The sequence below is a fragment of the Symphalangus syndactylus genome, chromosome 13 (assembly GCF_028878055.3).
Source record: "Symphalangus syndactylus isolate Jambi chromosome 13, NHGRI_mSymSyn1-v2.1_pri, whole genome shotgun sequence".
NCBI lineage: Eukaryota > Metazoa > Chordata > Mammalia > Primates > Hylobatidae > Symphalangus > Symphalangus syndactylus.
Window position 1 is genome coordinate 53397506 of NC_072435.2, and position 24627 is coordinate 53422132.

At 49.0% G+C, this 24627-nt stretch overlaps 1 protein-coding gene across 6 annotated transcripts; it reads left to right on the forward strand.

Annotated features, from left to right (window-relative positions):
- The first annotated feature begins 5896 nt into the window (after positions 1–5896).
- Positions 5897–17865, forward strand: CCNE1 (cyclin E1). Of its 6 annotated transcripts, none has more exons than XM_055237579.2 (12): positions 5897–6168; positions 6548–6594; positions 6695–6782; positions 6979–7047; positions 10973–11118; positions 11243–11378; positions 14831–14977; positions 15867–15962; positions 16141–16275; positions 16385–16496; positions 16591–16748; positions 17192–17865. In XM_055237579.2, exons 2-12 carry the CDS (start codon positions 6572–6574, stop codon positions 17312–17314), a joined length of 1233 nt encoding a protein of 410 aa, XP_055093554.1. In that variant the 5' UTR covers positions 5897–6168; positions 6548–6571; the 3' UTR covers positions 17315–17865. The 6 variants fall into 6 exon arrangements, with proteins under 6 accessions (XP_055093554.1, XP_063471104.1, XP_055093558.1 ...); XM_055237580.2 differs by having other exon boundaries at positions 5913–6168; positions 6988–7047; XM_063615034.1 differs by lacking the exon at positions 14831–14977 and having other exon boundaries at positions 5909–6168; positions 6988–7047.
- The last annotated feature ends 6762 nt before the right edge of the window (positions 17866–24627 follow it).

Genomic DNA, 24627 nt, shown 5'->3' on the forward strand with positions numbered 1-24627 from the left:
AGGAATGCGGGATTCTGATTGGCCAAGGCCCTTCCCCCATTAAAGTGCAGAGAGGGTGTTGCTTGGAGGAAAATGCTGGACCCTGACAGGAAGGGAGAGGCCAGGGCCTTTGCTATCCCAGCCCGTGTTCTGTCTTGCAGCTGTGCCTGTCTTCAGAAGTCCCGAAATGAGATTTAAATGAAAGCTGAGGGTATGGCAGTCAGACACAGAACAGAGCACTCTTGTGTTTTAACTGGTGCTGAGAGGGTAGCTTCCTGCTGCATATCTGCCCAGCCACCCCCACCTCCCCAACCTCATCACACACTCACCTCCCCAACCTCATCACACACTCCCACTCTTTCAAGCATCTTCAAATTAGTCTCTGCTCTTTTTTTTTTTTTTTTTTTTAGAGACAGGGGCTTGGTGTGTCACCCGGGCTGGAGTGCAGTGGTGAGATCACAGCTCACTGCAGCCTCGACCTGCAGTGATCCTCCTGCCTTCACCTCCAGAGTAGCCGGGACTACAGGCGTGCACCACCATGCCTGGCTTATTTTTCTATTTTTTGTAGAGATGGGGGTCTTGCTTTGTAGCCCAGGCTGATGTCAGACTCCTGGGCTCAAACGATCCTCCCACTTCGGCCTCCCAAAGTGCTAGGATTACAGGTGTGAGCCGCTGTGCCCACTGCCCACCCCGTCTCTGCCCCTTGCAACCTTGAACTTAACACAGAATCCAAAAATGTCAGCTGCCATCATTATCGTACACTAAGTTAAAAGGCCAATTTTAATTTTCCCTGGAATTTTTCATTGGTCACAGCCTCCATCCAAAGAAGCAATGGCTAGGCTTGCTCCCCAGTGTAAGAGGAGGTTAGGCCGGGACAGAAGCACCCATTCACTGGTTTTCATTCTTCCCACCTTGGTGGCTTTACACAGCAGTGTGTGCTGGTTCTGCGCAGGAACCAAGCCTTGGGGAGCATGGGTTGGGCCCTTGCCTGGCTGGCTGGGGGGCCTGTGCAGGCAGATTGCCCCTCCCAGGGAGGACAGGAGCCAAGCCTCCAGGGCTTTCCCACGCTCAGGTTCCCTGGCACTGGGCCGCAGACACTCTGTGGTTGACAGCCTGGTCCTGTTCATCTTGCCCGGCTCCCACTTCACAGCTCACACTGGTATAGTGTCGCCCCCTCCTCTTCTAGTATTTCCATGTGTAGCCTCACAAGATAACTGGCACATCCAGGTGGCCACAGATGTCCAGCTTGGCCCCGCAGCAAGGCCTTAGCCAGCTCCACTGCCAGCCACAGCCCACACCTTCCCTGATCAACCTTCGTTAGCAGCAGGGCTCTTTAATTGTCCGCTAAGACGCCTTTGAGGAGCTGGTAGATGTTAGGCTCCAGCTGCCTGGGGAAATGCACATGGGCCCATCAGTAGGCAGGCTCCTGGGTCTCCGAAGGCTGTCCAGGGATCCCATGTTAAGGAATACTATCTGGGAAGGACTTCCCCCTTGCAATCCCTTGGTCTTCCTTCTCCTTAACCTTCATGTCCTGGTGCCGGCCCTCCATCATCAGAGCCTGAACCATATAGGAAGCTAAGCAAATAACCCCCGAATCTCTTTATGAGTAATAACAACACAAATTGAGCCATTACCTTGTGCCAGATACTGCTGAAAACACATGAGGGGTATTAATACATTTACCCCTCACAGCAACCCCATGACGTAGGGACAATTAGAATTATACCCATTTTACAGATGAGAAGATTAAAGCACAGAGAGGTCGAAGAACTTTCCCAAAGTCTCATAGCAAAGGGGAGGTGTTTCCCTCCCTACACAGCAGCTGGTTCACCACCTCTGATGCAATCCACAGTCTCCCTCAAGGCTGGGCCAATGCTCAGGAACTCTGGACTTGAGGCAAGCACAGAATGAAATGAACTCAAACACCCAAAGGTGAGCTGCGCTAGAGAGGCGGACACTGGGCTGGGCGCGGTAGCTCATACCTATAATCCCAGTACTTTGGGAGGCCCAGGTGGGCAGATCACCTGAGGTCAGGAGTTTGAGACCAGCCTGGCCAACATGGTGAAACTCCATCTTTACTAAAAATACAAAATTAGCCAAGCATGATGGCACATGCCTGTAATCCCAGCTACTTCGTAGGCTGAGGCAGGAGAATCGCTTGAACCCAGGAGGCAGAATTGCAGTGAGCTGAGATCCTGCCATTGCACTCCAGCCTGAGCAACAAGAGCAAAATTCCGTCTCAAAAATAAAAATAAAAATAAAAACAGAGCCGGGCGCGGTGGCTCACGCTTGTAATCCCAGCACTTTGGGAGGCTGAGGCGGGCGGATCACGAGGTCAGGAGATCGAGACCATGGTGAAACCCCGTCTCTACTAAAAATACAAAAAATTAGCCGGGCGTGGTGGCGGGCGCCTGTAGTCCCAGCTACTCGCAGAGGCTGAGGCAGGAGAATGGTGTGAACCCGGGAGGCGGAGCTTGCAGTGAGCCGCGATCGTGCCACTGCACTCCAGCCTGGGCAACAGAGCGAGACTCCGTCTCAAAAAAAAAATAAAAAAAAAAAAAATAAAAAAAATAAAAAAATAAAAAAATAAAAACAAAAGACATTAGTGGTTTCTGAAGACTCCTAGCTGCTGTATAGGCTGTGTCTGCCATCTTGGACACAACTTTTCTATTGTTCCTATTAAATGTGTTCGTCCATCTGGCTTACATGCCATTTCCTTCATGCAAACTTCTTGCCATCCAAGGATGGGTTGGATACCCCCTTCTCCACATGAAGTCATAGCCCCAAGACTCTTCCCTTCCCAGCCCTATCATGCTACACTGCAAATGGGTGACAGCCTCCCTTCCACACTGGAAGCTCCCAAGAGGGCAGGGATTGTGTCTTGCTTTGCTATGTCTTAAATTAAAAAAAATAATAATTATTATTGGCTGGGCGCAGAGGTTCACGCCTGTAATCCCAGCACTTTGGGAGGCCAAGGAGGGAGAATCACTTGAGGCCAGGAGTTTGAGATCAGCCTGGCCAACATGGTGAAACACTGTATCTATTAAAAATACAAAAATTAGCCGGGCGTGGTGGTGGGCGCCTGTAATCTCAGCTACTTGGGAGGCTGAGGCAGGGGAATCGATTGAACCTGGGAGGCGGAGGTTGCAGTGAGCTGAGATAGCATCATCACGCTCCAGCTTGGGCAACAAGAGCTAAACTCTGTCTCAAATAATAATAACAACAATAATAATAAGGCTGGGCACAGTGGCTCACACCTGAAATCCCAGCACTTTGGAAGGCCGAGGTGGGTGGATCACGAGGTCAAGAGATCGAGACCATCCTGGCCAACATGGTGAAACCCCGTCTCTACTGAAAATACAAACATTAGCTGGGCGTGGTGGTGCATGCCTATAATCCCAGCCACTCGGGAGGCTGAGGTAGGAGAATCACTTGAACCTGGGAGGCAGAGGTTGCAGTGAGCCGAGATCGAATCATTGCACTCTAGCCTGGGTGACACTCCATCTAAAAAATAAATAATAATAATAATTCTTTCATTTTTATTGAGTATAAGATACATTCAGTAAAGTGCACAAATCCTAGGTGTGAACTTTTATGTATGTATCAATCAATGAGCTTTTATGTATGTATACAGCCATGAAACCACCACTCAGATCAAAACATACATGTCTAGCCCCCAGAAGTTTCCCCTGGTCCCCTCTCGGTCATTACTCCTCACCCTAGGGGTAAATACTGTTATGGTGACTGCTGTCACCATAATTTTGCCTTTTCTTAAACTTCAAATAAATGGAAACTTCAAATAAGTTTGTCTGGCTTCTTGGGCTCAACATGTTGTCTCTGAAATTCTCATATTGCTGCATGATTCCATAGGTTGTCCTTTTTATTGCTGTGTGGTATTCCATTGAATTAATATAACATTTATGTATCCATTCTATTCTTGATGAACATGTCAGCTAGGATGTGGAGGATTTGGGCTCTATCTTTGCTGGTGGGTATATACATTGCTGTAATGACTAAGGAAAACTCTGTCTTGTCTACTATCATTATAATAACTCATTTACTGAGCATTTACTGTGTGCCAGGTACTGTACAGGAGTCAGCTACATGATCTCAATCTTCACAATGATCCTTGGGAGCAGATGGTTGCCATCTGTGAAACAGGATAATCTTGGTATCAACATGAATAGGATTACTGTGAAGTTTAACTGAGATGATACTTTGAAGGACTTAGCCCAATGCTGCCATTTTGGAAACACTGTTTATGATACCTGTTACTGGTGATTCCTAACGGGCACAGGATGGGGGGTTCAGGTGCCTGGTGGGTCTGTGCTGAGCAAGTAGCCCAGCAGCCTTGGCCTCAGAGCACCTGGGGGATCATGAATTTATGAGCCTCTTTGATAAGACCCTGGCCCTAACTTCAAGAAAACGGTTGCTAGGGGAGGGTGAGGGACAGGACTGAGACTGTAGCTTAAGAAGGGCCCTGGGAGTGTTCCAGAGCCTTCTTTTACGCACATCTTCCTGAAGCTGAGTACAGAGGGTACTCTGAGGTGATGATTGTTCCCTATCTGTCTCTCTCATTAGCCGGTAAGCTCTGCAAAGGCTTGGCCAGTGCCTGTCTTTCAAACGTTCATTCAGAAACACAATTTAAGTGTCTCCCTTGGTCCAGGCACTATGCCAAGAACTGACAGATACAGCAGTGAGCAAGATAGGCAAAGTGGGGAGAGAGACAAGAAACAGAGAGGCACCAAGATTGTGTAGAAGCTGGGCTCCCAGCACTTTGGGAGGCCAAGGCGGGAAGATCGCTTGAGCTTATGGGTTTGAGACCAGCCTGAGCAACATAGCAAGATCCTATCCCTATCTGCCACCCCCCACCCCCGCCACAATAAAAAATACAAGTCTTGAGGGAGAAAGGACAGAGGAGCTGTGGAGGGGAGGCCTGAGGTCTGAAGGTGGGGGTTCAGGGTCAGGTCCTGTGAAGCCTGTAGCCTAGGACAGGGAGTGTGGATTTGATCCTTATGGGAAACAACTGGAAGGGTTTTTGTTTCTTTTTTTGTAGAAATAGGGTCTCCCTGTTACCCAGGCTGGTCTCGAACACCCCAAGGGATCAGCCGTCTCGGCCTCCCACAATGCTGGGATTAAAGGCGTGAGCCACCGCACTTGGCCTCAACTGGAAGGCTTTAAGCGAGAGATGGGGTGCAAGGGAATCCCAGGGTCAGAAAGGTCTCCAGAGCGCCAGGAAGGGCTTGCGGGGAGGGGCGCGTATGGAAGGGGCGCATGGAAGGAACTCACAGATTCCTTAAATGAATGAATGAACGACCCAATGCACTGATGGATGAATGGACAGGCGGCCAGGAATAGCAGCCGGCCCCCAGGGAGCCCCAGACCCCGTGGCCTGAAGCCTTGGTTCTAGGCCAAGGCACAGGCGCGGTGACCTTGGGGATGTCCCCGCCCAGGACTCAGGGCCCGGAACCCGGCGTCCCGGGGGCGGGGAGGGCGTGCCTGGCAGGACAGCGCGCTCGGCGGAACGGCGGGCGGCGCTCCTCGGGTAGGCCCCCCACGCATCCCCTACCCCCCCCGGCCCTGCCGGGGCCCGAACCCGCGTCACCCGCCGTGTTTACATTCCACCCGCGCCAGCCACGCGGCTTTTTGCCGCGCCAGCGCCGCTCGGCCCCGCCCCCGGCGCCCGCGGCCCGCCCCTCGCCGCCGCGCGCCAGACTTCTCCCGCGTCCCGCCTGCCGCCCCGCCCCGCGTCCCGCGCCCCGCGCCCCGCGCCCCGGGCCCTCGGCGCGCAGGCCCTGTCACTTGGCCCCGCCCCTCCCGCCGGCCCCGCCCCTGATTCCCCGTCCCTGCGCCTCGGTGGCCGGCGCCGTGGAGGGGCGGGCACGGGGGCGGGGCGAGGGACGGGGCGGGACGGGCTCTGAGTCCCGCGCGGCCGCTGAGGGGCTGGGAGCCGCGGCGGGGCGGCGCGAGGGCGGGCCGGGGCCGGTTCCGCGCGCAGGGATTTTAAATGTCCCGCTCTGAGCCGGGCGCAGGAGCAGCCGGCGCGGCCGCCAGCGCGGTGTAGGGGGCAGGCGCGGATCCCGCCACCGCCGCGCGCTCTGCCCGCCGACTCCCGCCGCCGCCGCCGTCGCCGTCGCCGCCACTGCCTGCCGGGACTGGAGCGCGCCGCCCGCCGCGGAGAAGACCCTGGTGAGGCTACTGCCGCGGGCTGCGGACAGGGACTCCTGGGGCCCAGACCGCGCCGGGGAGCTGGGTGGGGGCGGGGTGCGGCCGGGTCGCGGGTCCCCGGGCGGCGGCGCGGGGCGCCCCGGGAGGGTGCTGGGAGCGCGGCTGAGTGGGGCGGAGGGGACACTGAGGCAGCCCGGGCCCCGGGAGGCGACGGGCTGGTGAGGGCGGCGGGGTCGGCGGGACCCCGGGTCGGGGGTCGGCGGGGGCGCGGGTCGCGGGTGACAGGCCACCCCGCCATCGGCCATCTTCCTGGCCCGCCCGGCCGCCCGCGCGCGAGGGGGGAGGGGTGCTGGGCCCGCGGCCTGACCCCGCCGCCGCCTCACCCCGCGTCGCCCCGCAGGCCTCAGGCCGGAGCAGCCCCATCATGCCGAGGGAGCGCAGGGAGCGGTGAGTGCCCGCGCCGCGGGGCCGGACGGGACGGGACGGGTGGCGTGGGGGAGGGGCGGCCGCGGGTGCTCACCCGGCCCGGTGCCACCCGGGTCCACAGGGATGCGAAGGAGCGGGACACCATGAAGGAGGACGGTGGCGCGGAGTTCTCGGCTCGCTCCAGGAAGAGGAAGGCAAACGTGGCCGTTGTGAGTACAAAAGAGACAGGTTGGGGAGCATCCGCCCCCCCCATCTCACCTGGGTACCGGACTTGGCTCTGCCTGCGGGGGCGGGGGTCCCTTGGGCAGGAACGGAGCTCATAACCTGATCAGCTTTCTCTTCTTCTCTCTGTTTTTGTCTTGTTTGGTGTGTTTCGTTGGGGTCATGGGGGTGGCTTCATGTTAGTTTTTGCAGGATCCAGATGAAGAAATGGCCAAAATCGACAGGACGGCGAGGGACCAGTGTGGGAGCCAGGTAGGTCCGCCCGGGGTTGGGCCTCTGTGGAGGTCCTTCTCCCTGTGGGTCACATGGGGTTTCATGCTGTCTTGTCTCTTGCTGGAGACACTCTGGTGAGAGTGAACTTCTCTAATGCAGCCACAGCCCATATGGCCCAGCACCGTACCTGTCAGTGGGCACTGGCCTCTGCCAGTCCTGGGATTCCAGGAAGCTTGGTGTTCCTGACTGGCACCATCTGAGATTACAGATATGTGCCTAGCCTGGAAGAACCAGAATGGACATCACATTATTCAGCCCTCCCCTTCTGCCCAGGAGGAAACTGAGACTCAGTTAGAGGAAGAAAGTAACCCAGAGTCTTGTGCCATCCAGGGGCAAAGTTGGGCCCTCGGCCTTGTCTGTAAAAGCTGGTGAACTGGGGGAGGGTTCCTGGGTGTTCATAAGCAACAACTTTCCCCCTATCTACACCTATTTTTCTTGTCATGGTGTTTAAGGACCTCCTCCATCATCTGTAGGTCAGGTTTCAAATTCTTCTCCTCTTTCTGGCCCTGGAAGTTCTTCTAGCCCCTCCAGCAATTACCTGCATTGATCCCCAGCTCAGCCTGACCTCAGCAAGAGTATCAGTGGAACATTCAGTGTAATGATAGGTGGTGTCTCAATACATTTTTTTTGACTGCTTTTCTTTTCTCTGCTTAAGGAGTTCCTGCCAAATTTCCTGCATGCAGTGTGATAATCATTATAATATCAGAAGTTTCTTACAGGAAAAGCTTGTACTATCTCTTTACTTTCAGAAATGGCTGGAGACTGTAGTTATGGCTCCAGTGGGGGAAGCAGCCTATCTTTAAACTAGCTGGTCAGGCCTTCTGACTCTATCACAGACAAACGCTGAACAGAAACAGTGTTCGACCTGAGTGCAGGGATCCAAGCTAGGTTAGCAGAGGAGCAACTCACTTTGCAGAGCAGCAGCCAGGGTAGTTCATCTGGAAGCAGGAAGGGTTTCAACACAATGGGCCGTGTTCTAAATAGCAGTTGTCACTGCATGTAAGGTCCCCCAAAATAAGCATTTCTGAGGAGGGTCCACTGACTATTGGGGGTTGCTGATTTCCTTTTTCATTCAAAGAAATCATTTCAGAGAAGGAAATGAGATGGCATATCCCAAGTTTTTTTTTTTCTCCCCTTAAAGTACGTTCAAATCAAGCAAGTTGATTTTTTAGGTAATATAAAATGAATTCTGACTTTGTGAAATTCAGGATTGTTTATTTTCCCAGCTGTGTTTTGAATAGAAAAGAAACTTCCAGCTGAAGATGAAGCAGGGCCGTCCCTGTTGCATTCTTGGAGTTTTAGAAGCATGTCTGTTCTCAAGGATAGCCTGAGCAGTGACGAGGGGGCCTGGGACGCATTGTGGCTCTGTCCCCTGGCCACAGCGTGGATAGCTGTGCTGCCGGAAAAGCCTTACCATTTCCCACTAGAAGGCATTTTCGTGGTTATCCAGAGATTAATGGCAACAGATTTCTGTACATTTTGCAGAGTCGATAGCTTAAATATTAGCTGTCTATGTATGGAGCAGTATCTGTGTTATTTCTTTGTGGAGATTTCATGAAACTAGAACTTGGGGGTACAACAGAACCTTTTTCCTTGTTCACATATAGAACTTTTCTGTGGAGTTATCATAGCTTCCCCCAAGTATGACAGTCTTGAGCTACTTGGAGCCACTGTGCTAACCTCTTATGTAACTGCTTCATCAAGACCACATGGAAGCTTTTTAATTTTCATCTTAGGCTGTTCTTAATGAAAAGAATACCCTTTTATCTAAGACCTACTTAACACGTCCATTTTGTTGTTTAATTTTTTTGCACGAGACTCAATCTTTCTATTGAAGTGGAATCCTGGACTGTTACTTTTCAGAAAATAATCCTACATAAGGAAAAATTGGCATGAGGAGTTGGAGTGGTTAGGAATCCCGTTGGTCTCTTACTGTTATTTCATTCCTTCCTAAATAAAGTCAGACGGATCTTGCTTTGAAACTTGGTGTACATTCAAGTTAAGGACATAGACTTAATTATTCTACCTCATCCACTGGTCCCTAAAAAGGCCAACTTTGGAAACCATTTGTCTGCTGATGGTTCACCTAGTTTGGGAACTGCTGCTGGACTCATCTATGTCCAAAGGCCTGCTCTCAGATGTGCCAGCCATCTGGCTGCAGAGGGTGGCACCCAGCATTATGCCTTCAAGACTAGAATTCATTCTTCCTGAATGAAGAACAACTTACAGCGGTTGTAATGTGACCCTTTCTGAGTCAAGGAAATGCCACCCGCACATAGTACTAGAACTGAAAGGAAGCAGCCTTGCTCGCACAGCTGTTGGCAGGAGCTGTCATGGATAATTTGCATGCCCAATTCTTTGTACATTGGGTGGGGAAGAGCTTTATCTGGCTTTGCTTTTCTAACTGAAAGTGCTTGGGCTTCCTCTGAAGGCACCCAATGTGCTGTGGTCACCACTATGTGCTGTGTCTTCGAGGTAGCACTTACAGCCGGAGTTTCCACGTTCATTTATAGTGACCCCAGTTGTCTATTTTGTTCTTTAGTCAATGTTAATGGTCTCTGCTTTTTTTTTTTAGGACGGAGTCTTGCTCTGTCACCCAGGCTGGAGTGCAATGGCGCAATCTCGGCTCCCTGCAAACTCTGCCTCCCGGGTTCAAGTGATTCTCCTGCCTCAGCCTCCCGAGTAGTTGGGATTACAGGCGTCCACCACCACACCCAGCTAATTTTTGTATTTTTAGTATTTTAGTAGAGATGGGGTTTCACTAGGTTGGCCAGGCTGGTGGGTCTCTGCTTTAAAAAAAAAATAGAGAATGCCGGGTGCGGTGGCTCAGGCTTGTAATCCCAGAACTTTCAGAAGACAAGGCGGGAGGATGGCTTGAGTCCAGGAGTTCGAGACCAGCCTGGACAACATGGCGAAACCCCATCTCTACAAAAAACAAAAATTAGCTGGGCGTGCTCATGCGTGCCTGTAGTCCTAGCTGCTCAGGAGGCTGAGGCAGGAGGATTGCTTGACCCCAGGAGGCAGAGGTTGCAGTGAGCTGAGATCATACCACTGCACTCCAGCCTGGGCAACAGAGGGATACCCTATCTCAAAAAAAAAAAAAAGCCAAGTCTCAGACTTTCATATGGCTTCCATGCTAGTGGGATTGTTACCTGCCTAATATCTTCAGCAAAGTTACTATTTTATAACTTTAAAAATCAAACAGACTTCTTACAGTAGGAATAGCTTTAAAAATGAAAATATTCTAAATGGACTTTAGTGTTTTTCAGATATTGAAAATTGAATACATACCTGAAACCTTTAAAAGAAACGCATAGTGCTTTGGTTTATAATAGTTCCCTGTTTCATCGGGTATTTGAATTACCCTGCAAGACTCAGCAGATTCAGAGGTCTTAAGGAGTGTCTAGGCTAGCTTCCTGTAGACTTCATAGTATGACCTGTGACCATCACTTGATTTGGTTTTAACTAGGTGGATGTTCATTCTGTTTGTTTCGAGTTAAGGAAAAGAAAAAGTCCTTTACTGTTTAACATATTTGGCTAGTCCTGCAACAAAAAGAAAATGTCACATTTGATGGGTTTTTGTTTTAAGCTGAGAGGACTTTAATACATATGGCAGCCAATTTACATTTTTGATCTTTTATACTAATGAATGTGAAGTGCTTATGTAAATATTTTTATTGACAATTCTGTTTTACTTTTAAGAAATTTTAGTAGATGCACTGTACTCATTAAAAAACAAATCTTTGAGTTGTGACAAAAAATACCATAGTGTATCTTTTTGGAAGCACTTTCAGAAGTCATGCCTAGTATCTTACTGAGTTGCAAGTGAATTTGTAATGTTTTTGGGTAATGTAAGAGCTGTTTGCATCTTATCTCACCTCTCCTGTATATTTTTCATTTACAGCCTTGGGACAATAATGCAGTCTGTGCAGACCCCTGCTCCCTGATCCCCACACCTGACAAAGAAGAAGATGAGCGGGTTTACCCAAACTCAACGTGCAAGCCTCGGATTATTGCACCATCCAGAGGCTCCCCGCTGCCTGTACTGAGGTCAGTGCCCACTCTGCCACGTGGCTTCCAGGTCTCTTATTCCATGTTCCCCTTTATCCCTCATAGCATGGACACATTCTTAACCCCTTTGTGGGCCTCATTTTTGTTGTGTGTTTTGTTGTAGCTGGGCAAATAGAGAGGAAGTCTGGAAAATCATGTTAAACAAGGAAAAGACATACTTAAGGGATCAGCACTTTCTTGAGCAACACCCTCTTCTGCAGCCAAAAATGCGAGCAATTCTTCTGGATTGGTTAATGGAGGTGAGCTTGAGTCTTCCTGTTCGCTTCATGAAAGCACTGAGCATTTCCAGCATTTTTGTGTATTAGGACCTCTGTGTGGTTTATTCCCTTAACACGTTCTCCATCTCTGAAGCTATATGGTATATTTACTGCAGTGGTCTTTCTGTTTTGCTTGTATTCTTAGCAAGAATTTCTGAAATCTTTTTATCCTTCAGATGTTTTAAAATTGGCATCTAATTTTTTCCATCCAAGTTTAAATAATTGTTAAGATTGTATTTTCCAGTAAATTGTAACTGTTAACATTTGAGCTTTGTTCATTATGTTCATTCATTAAATTGATTTTTTTTTTTTTTTTTTTTTTTGAGATGGAGTCTTGCTCTGTCGCCCAGGCTGGAGTGCAGTGGCGCGATCTTGGCTCACTGCAAGCTCCACCTCCTGGGTTCACGCCATTCTCCTGCCTCAGCCTCTCCGAGTAGCTGGGACTACAGGCGCCCGCCACCACACCTGGCTAATTTTTTTTTGTATTTTTAGTAGAGACGGGGTTTCACCGTGGTCTCGATCTCCTGACCTCATGATCCGCCCGCCTTGGCCTCCCAAAGTGCTGGGATTACAAGCGTGAGCCACCGCGCCTGGCCGATTTTTTTTTTTTTTTTGAGATGGAGTCTTGCTTTGTCACTCATGCTGGAGTAACAGTGGCACAATCTTGGCTCACTGCAACCTCTGCCTCATGGGTTCAAGTGACTCTCCTGGCCTCAGCCTCCTGAGTAGCTGGGATTACGGGTGCACGCCATCACGCCCAGCTAATTTTTGTATTTTTTTTTGTTTTTTTGAGACGGAGTCTTGCCCTGTCACCCAGGCTAGAGTGCAGTGGCGCGATCTCGGCTCACTGCAAGCTCCGCCTCCTGGGTTCACACCATTCTCCTGCCTCAGCCTCCCGAGTAGCTGGGACTACAGGCGCCCGCCACCACGTCCGGCTAATTTTTTGTATTTTTAGTAAAGATGGGGTTTCACCGTGTTAGCCAGGATGGTCTCGATCTCCTGACCTCGTGATCTGCCCACCTTGGCCTCCCAAAGTGCTGGGATTACAGGCGTGAGCCACCGCACCTGGCCTAATTTTTGTATTTTTAGAAGAAATGGGGTTTCACCATGTTGGCCAGGCTGGTCTTGAACTCCTGACCTCGTGATCCACCTGCCTCGGCCTCCCAGAGTGCTGGGATTACAGGTGTGAGCCACCATGCCCAGCTAAATTGCTTTTAAATGTATCCACTGGGATGCATATATCACCTCTTTCATAGCTACTATCATAAATTGTAAACATATATGAACAACCTTATCTTAAAACAGGTCTGACATTGCTCTTTTTTTAACTTCTTGGAATCCATTCCCTTTTCCACCATTCCCATTTATTCTAATAAAATATATTGTTCAAATCCTGGCTGGGCACGGTGGCTCATGTCTGTAATCCCAGCACTTCGGAAAGCCAAGGCAGAAGGATCCCTTGAGCCCAGGAGTTGGAGACCAGCCTGGGCAACATAGCTAGACCCCATGTCTTTTTTTTTTTTTTTTGAGATGGAGTTTTGCTCTTGTTGCCCAGGCTGGCGTGCAATGGCGTGATCTTGGCTCACCACAACCTCTGCCTCCTGGGTTCAAGCGATTCCCTTGCCTCAGGCTCCCGAGTAGCTGGGATTACAGGCATACGCCACCACGCCCGGCTAATTTTGTATTTTTAGTAGAGATGAGGTTTCTCCATGTTGGTCAGGCTGGTCTTGAACTCCTGACCTCAGGTGATCTGCCTGCCTCAGCCTCCCAAAGTGCTGGGATTACAGTCGTGAGCCACTGCGCCTGGCCCTCGAGACCCCATTTCAACAAAAAATAAAAAATTGTCAGGGTATAGTGGCTCACGCTTGTAGTCATTACTAGTGGGGAGGCTAAGGCGGGAGGATTGCTTGATCGTGGGAGTTGGAGCCTGCAGTGAGCTGTGATAGCGCCACTGCACTCCAGCCTGGGTGACCATGAGACTCTGTCTCAATTTTTTTTAAGTGATTTTTAAAGATATTTGGACCATTGGATTGGCTTCTGTGTTTTGAGACAGTTGCTCTGTCACCCAAGCTGGAGTGTAGTAGTGCAGTTACGGCTCACTGCAGGCTCCAATTCCCGGGCTCAAGCATTCCTCCTGCCTCAGCCTCCCCAGTCGTTGGGACTACAGGCATGAGCCACTATACCCTGCCAATTTTTTATTTTTTGTTGAGATGGGGTCTCGCTATTTTGCCCCGGCTGGTCTCCAACTCCTGAGATCAAGGGATCCCCCTGCCTTGGCCTCCCAAAGTGCTGGGATTATAGGTGTGAGCTCCAGCACCAACTCAAATCTTTTCTTGGTCCACAGTATTTTATTTCTCTTTAACAGTTAATCAAAAGAACAAGTATAACAAAATTTGATAGATAATGGTTAAACATAAAAGATGAGATTTTATTGGTAGTGTATCTCTTACTGGGATGAACTGCGGTAGCGTATAGTTTCTTGATTAAAGGAAGCTTCCTAGACAACCTTGTAAGACTTGAATGGGTGAGAAGTGGGCTTTTCTTCTGAAGTGGAAGGACATCTTAGGCAGACCCGCTTCATGAAAACATGTAGAAGTTGAGTGTGTAACTACAGAAGTACCCCTCATCCTCGGGGGTACATCCCAAGACCCGCAGGAGATGCCTGAAGCAACAGATAGTACTGAGCTCTAGACATGCTATGTTTTTATTCCTCTACTTTCATGTTTTCACTTAAAGAAAGCACTTCACGGCTTCTCTTTGGCGTTTCCAAATAGCCAGCATCACTACTCTTGCCCTGTGGGGCCATTATTCAGTAAAATAGGGGCTGCTTGCTTGAACACCAGCACTACTGTGCTGTGACGGTCCATCTGATAACCTGTGTGCTACTGAGTGACTAACAGGCAGGTGGCCTACTCCACAGGGATGTGCGGGCAAGGGGATGATTCACATCCCAGGCAGGTGAAGGTGGGACAGGCCAGAAGGGCCCCTCATTTAAAACCTATCAGTTGTTAGGCTGGGCACTGTTGCTCATCCCTATAATTCCAGCACTTTGGGAGGCCGAAGCAGGCAGATCACTTGAGGCTAGGAGTTCAAGACCAGCCTGGCCAACGTGGTAAAACACCATTTCTACTAAAAATACAAAAATTAGCTGGGCATGGTGGCGGGTGTTGGTAATTCCAGCTACTCGGGAGGCTGAAGCAAGAGAATCGCTTGAGCCTGGGAGGTGGAGGTTGCAGTGAACCAAGATCACAACACTACACTCCAGCCTGGGCGACAGAATAAGACACCTCTCAAACAAAAAACAAAAAACTATCAATTGTTGAGTTCAGGAACTTTGCAATTTATATTGTCCTTCACCAAAGTCATTACAAGTTTTGGTTTTTTTTTCCCCTCCCTCAAGTAACTGTTCTAAAACTTACTAAATATGTTTTCAGGTGTGTGAAGTCTATAAACTTCACAGGGAGACCTTTTACTTGGCACAAGATTTCTTTGACCGGTATATGGCGACACAAGAAAATGTTGTAAAAACTCTTTTACAGCTTATTGGGATTTCATCTTTATTTATTGCAGCCAAACTTGAGGTAAATCATTTTCAAATATTTGTTCTATAATGTGTGTTATTTCTCGAGCTCCACTGAGATTGGGGGAAGAGGTTGGCGCTTTGTCTATAGCACTCATCCTAAATTTTTCTAATTTGCTACCCTGTAAAGTTAAGACACATGCCAAAAAGAAAAAAGGCTGGAAGGTGACCAGGACGAGAAAAGTAGTGAGGGTATGGAAGACCTAGGTTCATGTAGTTACATTGAGTAAAAAAAGGAAAAAAAAAAAAAAAGAACTTTGGACTAAGATAATAATTTTGGGCCCGGGGTGGTGACTCAAGCCTATAATCCCAGCACTTTGGGAGGCCAAGGCAGCTGGGTCACTTGGACCAGTAGTTTGAGACATGGTGAAACACCATTTGTACTAAAAATACAAAAATTAGCCAGGCGTGGTGGCATGTGCCTGTAATCCCAGCTATTCGGGAGGCTGAGGCAAGAGAATTGCTGGAGCCCAGGAGGCAGAGGCTGCAGTGAGTCGAGATCCTACCACTGCACTCCAGCCTGGGCAACAGAGGGAAATTCTGTCTAAAAAAAAAAAAAAGAAAAAAGAAAAGATTAAAAATTTGTGTATGATTATCAAAGGGTGTATAGGCCCAACTTTCAAATGTGTTAAAGGTACTAAAAAGGGGATATTTCAAGAGTACCCACAATGAGTCAAAGTTCCATCCATTTATTTAAGGGTGGGTAGGAGTTGTGTTTCTGTTGTTTTTTTTTTTTTTTAACAACCATTGGAGTGGCTTCTGTGTTAATCCCATCAGTGCGCCCTCTCTCTTTCCATGCTAGGGTGCTGAGAAGTCATTTTGGATGCATTATAAATTGAGACTGTTAGAGATTGGCTTTGGTGCTAGTGGCATCTTTTACTTCCTTTCAGGAAATCTATCCTCCAAAGTTGCACCAGTTTGCGTATGTGACAGATGGAGCTTGTTCAGGAGATGAAATTCTCACCATGGAATTAATGATTATGAAGGTGGGTTCCAGTGAATTTTCCAGCCATTTTTTAAATGCGTACGGCAGATCTTTTCCACCTGAAGTGTGAGTGCCTCTGGGAGGTGTTCTCCAGCTGGACACATTGTGGCATGGAACATGGCTACACTTTGAACTTCTTTTCTCAATCATCGGTCTCTTTTCTCTCTGTTTTCCTTTAGGCCCTTAAGTGGCGTTTAAGTCCCCTGACTATTGTGTCCTGGCTGAATGTATACATGCAGGTTGCATATCTAAATGACTTACATGAAGTGCTACTGCCGCAGTATCCCCAGCAAATCTTTATACAGATTGCAGAGGTAAGTGGCTCCATCACGTCCGTGGGGCCACCTTCCCTGCAGCTGGAGTGAGGAAGTCTAGAAGAGGCGTGTGGTGGCATCCATCTCAGCGTTCTTTTCTTCTCCGTAGCTGTTGGATCTCTGTGTCCTGGATGTTGACTGCCTCGAATTTCCTTATGGTATACTTGCTGCTTCGGCCTTGTATCATTTCTCTTCATCTGAATTGATGCAAAAGGTTTCAGGTAAGTTGGCTTTCCAATGCATGCGCAAACAAGGTGTACTAAGCTTACATCCAGTTGTCAGCCTCAGATTAAGCCTATGATGTCTTCACCGCAGGGTATCAGTGGTGCGACATAGAGAACTGTGTCAAGTGGATGGTTCCATTTGCCATGGTTATAAGGGAGACAGGGAGCTCAAAACTGAAGCACTTCAGGGGCGTCGCTGATGAAGATGCACACAACATACAGACCCACAGAGACAGCTTGGATTTGCTGGTCAGTGCTGCTCCTTCTTTCAGTCCTTCTTGGCCAAATTCTTAAAACTGTCTAAATAGGCCAGCCACGGTGGTTCAGGCCTGTAAACCCAGCACTTTGGGAGGCCGAGGTGGGCCGATCACTTGAGGCCAGGAGTTCAAGACCAGCCTGGCCAACATGGTGAAACTTTGTCTCTACTAAAAATACAAAAATTGGCTGGGTATGGTGGTGGGCGCCTGTAGTCCCAGCTACTCAAGAGGCTGAGGCAGGAGAATCGGTTGAACCCGGGAAGTAGAAGTTGCAGTGAGCCGAGATCCCACCACTGTACTCCAGTCTGGATGACAAAGTGAGACTCCATCTTGAAAAAAAAAAATTTAAAAATTAAAAAAGAAAAAGCCTATGGTAATTGAAGCCCAAGGATATGTTCTACTCTAACGTGTTGTCCCTTTTATTCTTACCAACAGGACAAAGCCCAAACAAAGAAAGCCATGTTGTCTGAACAAAATAGGGCTTCTCCTCTCCCCAGTGGGCTCCTCACCCCGCCACACAGCGATAAGAAGCAGAGCAGCGGGCCGGAAATGGCGTGACCACCCCATCCTTCTCCACCAAAGACAGTTGCACGGAAGCGCCTGCTCCACGTTCTCTTCTGTCTGTTGCAGCAGAGGCGTGCGTTTGCTTTTACAGATATCTGAATGGTAGAGTGTTTTTTCCACAACAGAAGTATTTCTGTGGATGGCATCAAACAGGGCAAAGTGTTTTTTATTGAATGCTTATAGGTTTTTTTTAAATAAGTGGGTTAAGTACACCAGCCACCTCCAGACACCAGTGCGTGCTCCCGATGCTGCTATGGAAGGTGCTACTTGACCTGAGGGACTCACACAACAACAAAAGCTTGAAGCTGTGGACGGCCGCGGTGGTGTGGCTTTCCCCGCGGGTGTTCTGGGCTGCGTTGTACCAAGTGGAGCAGGTGGTTGCGGGCAAGCGTTGTGCAGAGCCCACAGCCAGCTGGGCAGGGGACTGCCGTCTCCACATTATCAGTTGACAGTGTACAATGCCTTTGATGAACTGTTTTGTAAGTGCTGCTATATCTATCCGTTTTTTAATAAAGATAATACTGTCTTTGAGACAGCTGGTTTTATGAGCTGTGTCTGGTAACTTAAGGTAGCAGTCAGCCTTAATTGTGGCTATATCAATTTCTGTTTTTTGACTTCATACTTCTCATACTTCTTGAGGCTCAAGTCTGTCTGTCTTTCTTTTTTTTTGTTTTGTGTTTGTTTGTTTTTGAGACAGGGACAGGGTCTCGCTCTGTCACCAAGGCTGGAGTGCAGGGGCACAATCTTGGCTCATTGTAGCTTCTGCCTCCTGGGTTTAAGCGATTCTCCTGCCTCAGCCTCCTAAGTAGCTGGGACTACAGGCGTGTGCCACCACACCCGGCTAATTTTTGTATTTTTAGTGGAGATGGGGTTTCGCCGTGTTGGCCAGGCTGGTCTCAAACTCCTGACCTCAGGTGATCCGCCCATCTCAGCCTTCCAAAGTGCTGGGATTACAGGTGTGAGCCACCGCACCCAGCCTTGAGGCTTAAGTCTTTCAGTCAAATACATTTTTCAATGTATTTGATGGGAAGAAAACTTTAGAAGTGGGCTTCAGCTGCAGCCTGTCTGCCTCCTGGTGCCCCCTGAGCTGGAAGTGAGGAGTCCACCTGGTATTTGTCTCACCACGCCCTGCACTGGTGGCTGCTCACACCAGGTTTATTGGCCATCAGTGGCAGTAGTGGTGAGGTAATGTCCACACTGAAGAGGATTCCTAGGTGTAACTTCCTTCTTAGGACTGGTTAAAGGCCGTAAGGAATCAGTAATTAGCATGATTTAATGCTTTTTTTTTTTTTTTTTTTTTTTTCCCCTTACCAAAATCTTAGCCTAAAGAATAAGTGAATTTTTATTTGGATAACTTTTAACATAGTAGCCTAAAACTGCTTTTAAGAAGAAAATGCAGCCGGGCGCGGTGGCTCATGCCTGTAATCCTAGCACTTGGGGAGGCCAAGGCGGGCGGATCACAAGGTCAGGAAATCGAGACCATCCTGGCTAACACGGTGAAACTCCATCTCTACTAAAAATACAAAAATTAGCCAGGCATGGTGGCGGGCGCCTGTAGTCCCAGCTACTCAGGAGGCTGAGGCAGGAGAATGGCATGAATCCATGAGGCGGAGCTTGCAGTGAGCTGAGGTCGTGCCACTGCACTCCAGCCTGGGCAACAGGGCGAGACTCCGTCTCAAAAAAAAAAAAGGAAAAGAAGAAAATGCGGCTGGGTGTGTGGCTCACGCCTGTAATCCTAGCACTTTGGGAGGCTGAGTTGAGCAGATCACTTGAGCTCAGGAGTTGGAGACCAGCCTGCCCAACGTGGTGAAACCCCACCTGTAGTAAAAATACAAAAATTAAGGCCGGGCATGGTGGTTCAGGCCTGTAATCCCAGCACTTTGGGACCCAAGGCAGGCAGATCACCTGAGGTTGGGAGTTCAAGACCAGCCTGACCAACATGGAGAAACCCCGTCTCTACTAAAAATACAAAATTAGCTGGATGTGGTGGCACATGTTTATAATCCCAGCTACTCGGGAGGCTGAGGCAGGAGAATCCCTTGAACCTGGGAGGCAGAGGTTGCAGTGAGCTGAGATTGCACTCCACTCGCTCCACTGCACACCACTGCACTCCAGCCTGGGCAACAAGAGCAAAACTGTCTCAAAAAAAAAAAAAAAAAAAAATTAGCCAGGCGTGGTGGCACACACCTGTAATCCCAGCTACTGGGGTGGCTGAGGCAGGAGAATCACTTGAACCAGGAGGCAGCAGTTGCAGTGAGCCGAGATCATGCCACTGCACTCCAGCCTGGGTGACGGAGTAAGACTCCATCTCATTAAAAAAAAAAAAAAAAAAAAAAGGCCGGGCACAGTGGCTCACGCGTGTAATTCCAGCACTTTGGGAGGCCGAGGTGGGCGGATCACCTGAGGTTGGGAGTACAAAACCAGCCTGACCAACATGGAGAAATCCCATTTCTACTAAAAATACAAAAAAAATTAGCCAGGTGTAGTGGCACATGCTTATAATCCTAGCTACTCATGAGGCTGAGGCAGGAGAATCACTTGAACCCGGGAGGCGGAGGTTGTGGTGAGCGGAGGTTGCATTCCAGTCTGGGCAACAGGAGCAAAACTCCATCTCAAAAAAAAATATAAAGAAAAAAATGCGAGGTAGAGTTATATGTCAGCCGAGTGCATGATGCAACCTCTTCGCTGAGCACTGATGGAGTCACCAAGTGCCTTGCTAATGATTGCTGCCCACTTACAGGCCTCGTGTACAGCTCACGTGACTTTTTTTTTTTGTTTTTGTACTTTTAGTAGAGATGGCGGTTCACCATGTTGGCCAGGCTGGTCTCGAACTCCTGACCTCGTGATCCGCCCGCCTCAGCCTCCCAAAGTGTTGGGATTACACCACGTCTGGCTGCTCACATGACTTTTTTTTTTTTGAGAAGGAGTCTTGCTCTGTCACCCAGGCTGGAGTGCAGTGGCACGATCTTGGCTCACTGCAACCTCCACCTCCCCCCCGTTCAGGATTCTCCCACCTCAGTCTCCCAAGTAGCTGGGATTACAGGTGCCCGCCACCACACCCGGCTGATTTTTGTATTTTTCGTAGAGATGGGGTTTCACCATGTTGGCCAGGCTAGTCTTGAATTCCCGAACTCAGGTGATCTGCCTGCCTCGGCCTCCCAAAGTGCTGGGATTGTAGGCGTGAGCCACCGCATCTGGCCACTCGCATGACTTTTTACTGAACATTCTTCAAGTGGTGGTCTTTCGGAGTCTTGTGTTTGACTAACAGTGCTTCATCATGTGTGCCAATGCATACAAGGAAGGGTGAATGAACAAATAAATACTGCTTATTTTCAACTTGGTATTTTATCTCATTTGGCAAAAATCTAAAGAAAAAAGCAGCCATTTGAAATTCGTAACCATATGCAGTGAGCCAAGATGGCACCATGGCAGTACAGTCTGGGCAACAGAGCAAGATTCCGTCTCAAAAATAATAAAATCTGTAACCATATTTGTATGAAGTTGGAGAGACCTTACTTTTGACATTGATGTAGTTCTGGCAAACTTTTTTTTTTTTTTTTTGAGACGGAGTCTCACTCTGTTGCCAGGCTGGAGTGCAGTGGCACAATCTCAGCTCACTGCAACCTCCACCTCCCGGGTTCAAGGCATTCTCCAGCCTCAGCCTCCCAAGTAGCTGGGACTACAGGCACGCACCACCACACCCAGCTAATTTTGTATTTTTAGTAGAGATGGGGTTTCTCCATGTTGGCCAGGCTGGTCTCAAACTCCTGACCTCAGGTGATCCGCCCTCCTCGGCCTCCCAAAGTGTTGGGATTACAGGCATGAGCCACTGCGCCAGCTTTTCTGGCAAGTTTTTTTTATTTATTTATTTTATTTTATTTTATTTTATTTTATTTTTTTGAGATGGAGTCTCGCTTTTCCACCCAGGCTGGAGGGCGATGGCACGATTTCGGCTCACCGTAACTTCTGCCTCCTGGGTTCAAGAGATTCTCCTGTCTCAGCCTCCTGAGTAGCTGGGACTACAGGTGCGTACCACCACACCCGGCTAATTTTTGTATTTTTAGTAAAGATGGGGTTTCACCGTGTTAGCCAGGATGGTCTTGATCTCCTGACCTGATGATCCGCCCCCCCCTTGGCCTCCCAAAGTGCTGGGATTACAGGCATAAGCCACCGCACCCAGCCCTCTGGCAAGTTTTAATACTACAGTTATCCTAATAAATGCATTTGTAAATCTACATGTAATGGTATTTAGTCAAATGATAGGACTAGAAAGTTATTTCTTCACCTTAGGCAGAGATGTTCTGGTCTTAAAAAGCAGTGAGTTTTTGACTGGGCGTGGTGGCTCACACCTATAATCCCCGCACTTTGGGAGGCTGAGTTGGGCAGATCACTTAAAGCCAGGAGCTTGAGACAAGCCTTATCTGCAACCTTCGCCTCCCAGGTTCAAGTGATTATCCTGCCTCAGCCTCCTGAGAAGCTGGGATTACAGGCACCTGCCACCATGCCCGGCTAATTTTTTTTGTATTTTTAGTAGAGATGGGGTTTCACCATGTTGGCCAGGCTGGTCTCAAACTCCAGACCTCGGGTAATCCACCTGCCTCAGCCTCCCAGAGTGCTGGGATTACAGGCGTAAGCCACCTTGCCCGGCCTACATTTGGTATTTTTTTTTCTTTTTTTTTTTTTGGAGATGGAGTCTCACTCTGTCACCCACGCTGGAGTGCAGTGGCATGATCTTGGCTCACTGCAACCTCCGCCTTCCAGGTTCAAGCGATTCTCCTGCCTTAGCCTCCCGAGTAGCTGAGACTACAGGCGCCCACCACCATGCCCTGCTGATTTTTATAGTTTTAGTAGAAACGGGGTTTCACCATGTTGGCCAGGCTGGTCTTGAACTCCTGACCTCAGGTGATCCGCCTCTCTTGGCCTCCCAAAGTGCTGGGATTACAGGCGTGAGCCAGTGTGCCCGGCCTACATTTGGCATTTTCTAAGCAAAAAGATGGCAATAAAAACTTTCTATTTCCAAAGTTTCATAAATTTGAGAGCTTGACACATTGAGGTAACAGCAAATTTGAAAGTACGTTTGAGGCCAGGCACAATGGCTCACGCCTGTAATCCCAGCATTTAGGGAGGTTCGAGGTGGGTGGATCACTTGAAGTCAGGAGATCAAGACCAGCCTGGCCAACGTGGTGAAACCTCATTTCTACTAAAGTACAAAAAATTAGCCAGGTGTGGTGGTGGGCGCCTGCAGTCCCAGCTACTCAGGAGGCTGAGGCAGGAGAATCACTTGAACCCGGTAGGTGGACATTGCGGTGAGCTGAGATCATGCCATTGCACTCCAGCCTGGGTGACATCTAAAAAAAAACAAACAAACAAACAAAAAAAACCACATTTGAGGTAAATATTAATTCATAGGTCATTTAGCAACCCACCGTATTACAGAGGGTGCTAGAATATGCTGAAATAAGAATGCCTTATATGTAACTTGTTGGAATGCTGCATTTCTGGAAGTCAAAGCTTTTTAAGTGGCAGTGTTGTCACAGGCAGCTCTTAATCATTGGTGCTAATAAAGGTTAAGTCCCGAATGGGTAAATGACATCATATTAATCAATCATGTCTATACTCAGGAACCCTAGGAGCTGCTAGTAAGTAGAAATCAAAGTTCCCTTGTAAGAGGAGCTTTTCCCACTTGCTAGTAATCCGTGCTTTGGCATCTCTCTCATTGGCTGCAAATACCCCTTGACCAAGTCGCTTATGTTCTGCTATTCAGCTAAAGTCAGATGAGGCCACAAGAGACACTGGGGTGAAAATGGCAGCTCAGTCAACTTGGGTGAACGGATGTCCTGAGGAGATGTGTTAGCAAGAAGGACCAGAGAAAGGAGGTGATGTGGCCCCTTGATCTAACTCTTGGGTTAGCGATGGAGAAAGAGCGAGCGATTCACCAACCCTGGAGACACAGAATTGTGGTTGAGCAGACCATATCCTCATATCCCACCTCAGCTCACAGAATTCACTTGCGGCCAGGTACAGTGGCTCATGCCTCTAGTCCCAGCACTTTGGGAGGCCAAGGTGGGCAGATCGCCTGAGCCCAGGAGTTCAAGACCAGCCTGAGCAATATGGCAAAACTCCATCTCTACAAAAAATTTAAAAATTACCTGGTTGCCGGGCGCGGTGGCTCACGCTTGTAATCCCAGCATTTTGGGAGGCCGAGGCGGGCGAATCACGAGGTCAGGAGATTGAGGCCACTGTGAAATCCCGTCTCTACTAAAAATACAAAAGAATTAGCCGGGCGTGGTGGCAGGCACCTGTAGTCCCAGCTACTCGGAGAGGCTGAGGCAGGAGAATGGCGTGAACCTGGGAGGCGGAGTTTGCAGTGAGCCGAGATCGTGCCACTGCACTCCAGCCTGGGTGACAGAGCGAGACTCCGTCTCAAAAAAAAAACAAAAAAAAATACAAAAATTAGCTGGGCGTGATGGCGTGCACCTGTAATCCCAGCTACTCAGGAGGCTGAGCCCAGGAGAGTCACTTGAACCCATGAGGCAGAGGTTGCAGTGAGCCAAGATTGTGCCACTGTTACCCCAGCCTGAGTGACAAAGCAAGACTCCGTCTCAAAAAAAAAAAAAGAAAAAATTAGCTGGTTGTGGTGGCGCATGCCTGGAGTACCAGCTACCCAGGAGGCCGAGATAGGAGAATCACCTGAGCCTGGGAGGTTGAGGCTGCAGTGAGCCATGATTGTGCCACTGCACTCCAGCCTAAGCATCAGAGTGAGACCCTGTCTCCCAAAAAAGAATTTACTTGCTAGAGTTCGCCAGAGTTGTTGTCATTTCTCTGCCCACTGTGCCTGACAACAACAACAACAAAAAACCCTGGTCCTCAGGTGGTGGGAGTCAAGGGTTTTCCAATGCCATCTTCCCTGTGTGGAACACGGACAGCTTACTCTTTCATGATGGTTATTTGGTACCATGTGGATAAATACATGATGCAGAGGTTCACACTGACTTTTAGTTTGTAAGGCAGGTAGAGCCATGGAGCCCTTTAAGATTCAGAGCATGGCACCCAATACATGTCCATCCCTCTAACTCATACACAAACGAGATTGGAGTTTATTCGGGCAAAATTAGGCTCTAGCTCCGAGCAGGGCTAGAAAGAGAAATCAAATCTGATAATGTCTAGTCATATTTACCCAACCGTGCATTTTCCTACCACATGTTCCACATTTTGAAATTCAAATCACATTATACCTTGGACATTGTTAGAAGACTATTTTTATCCCTGCTGTAATCATCTAATTTGCTGATCACAGGTCTCAAATT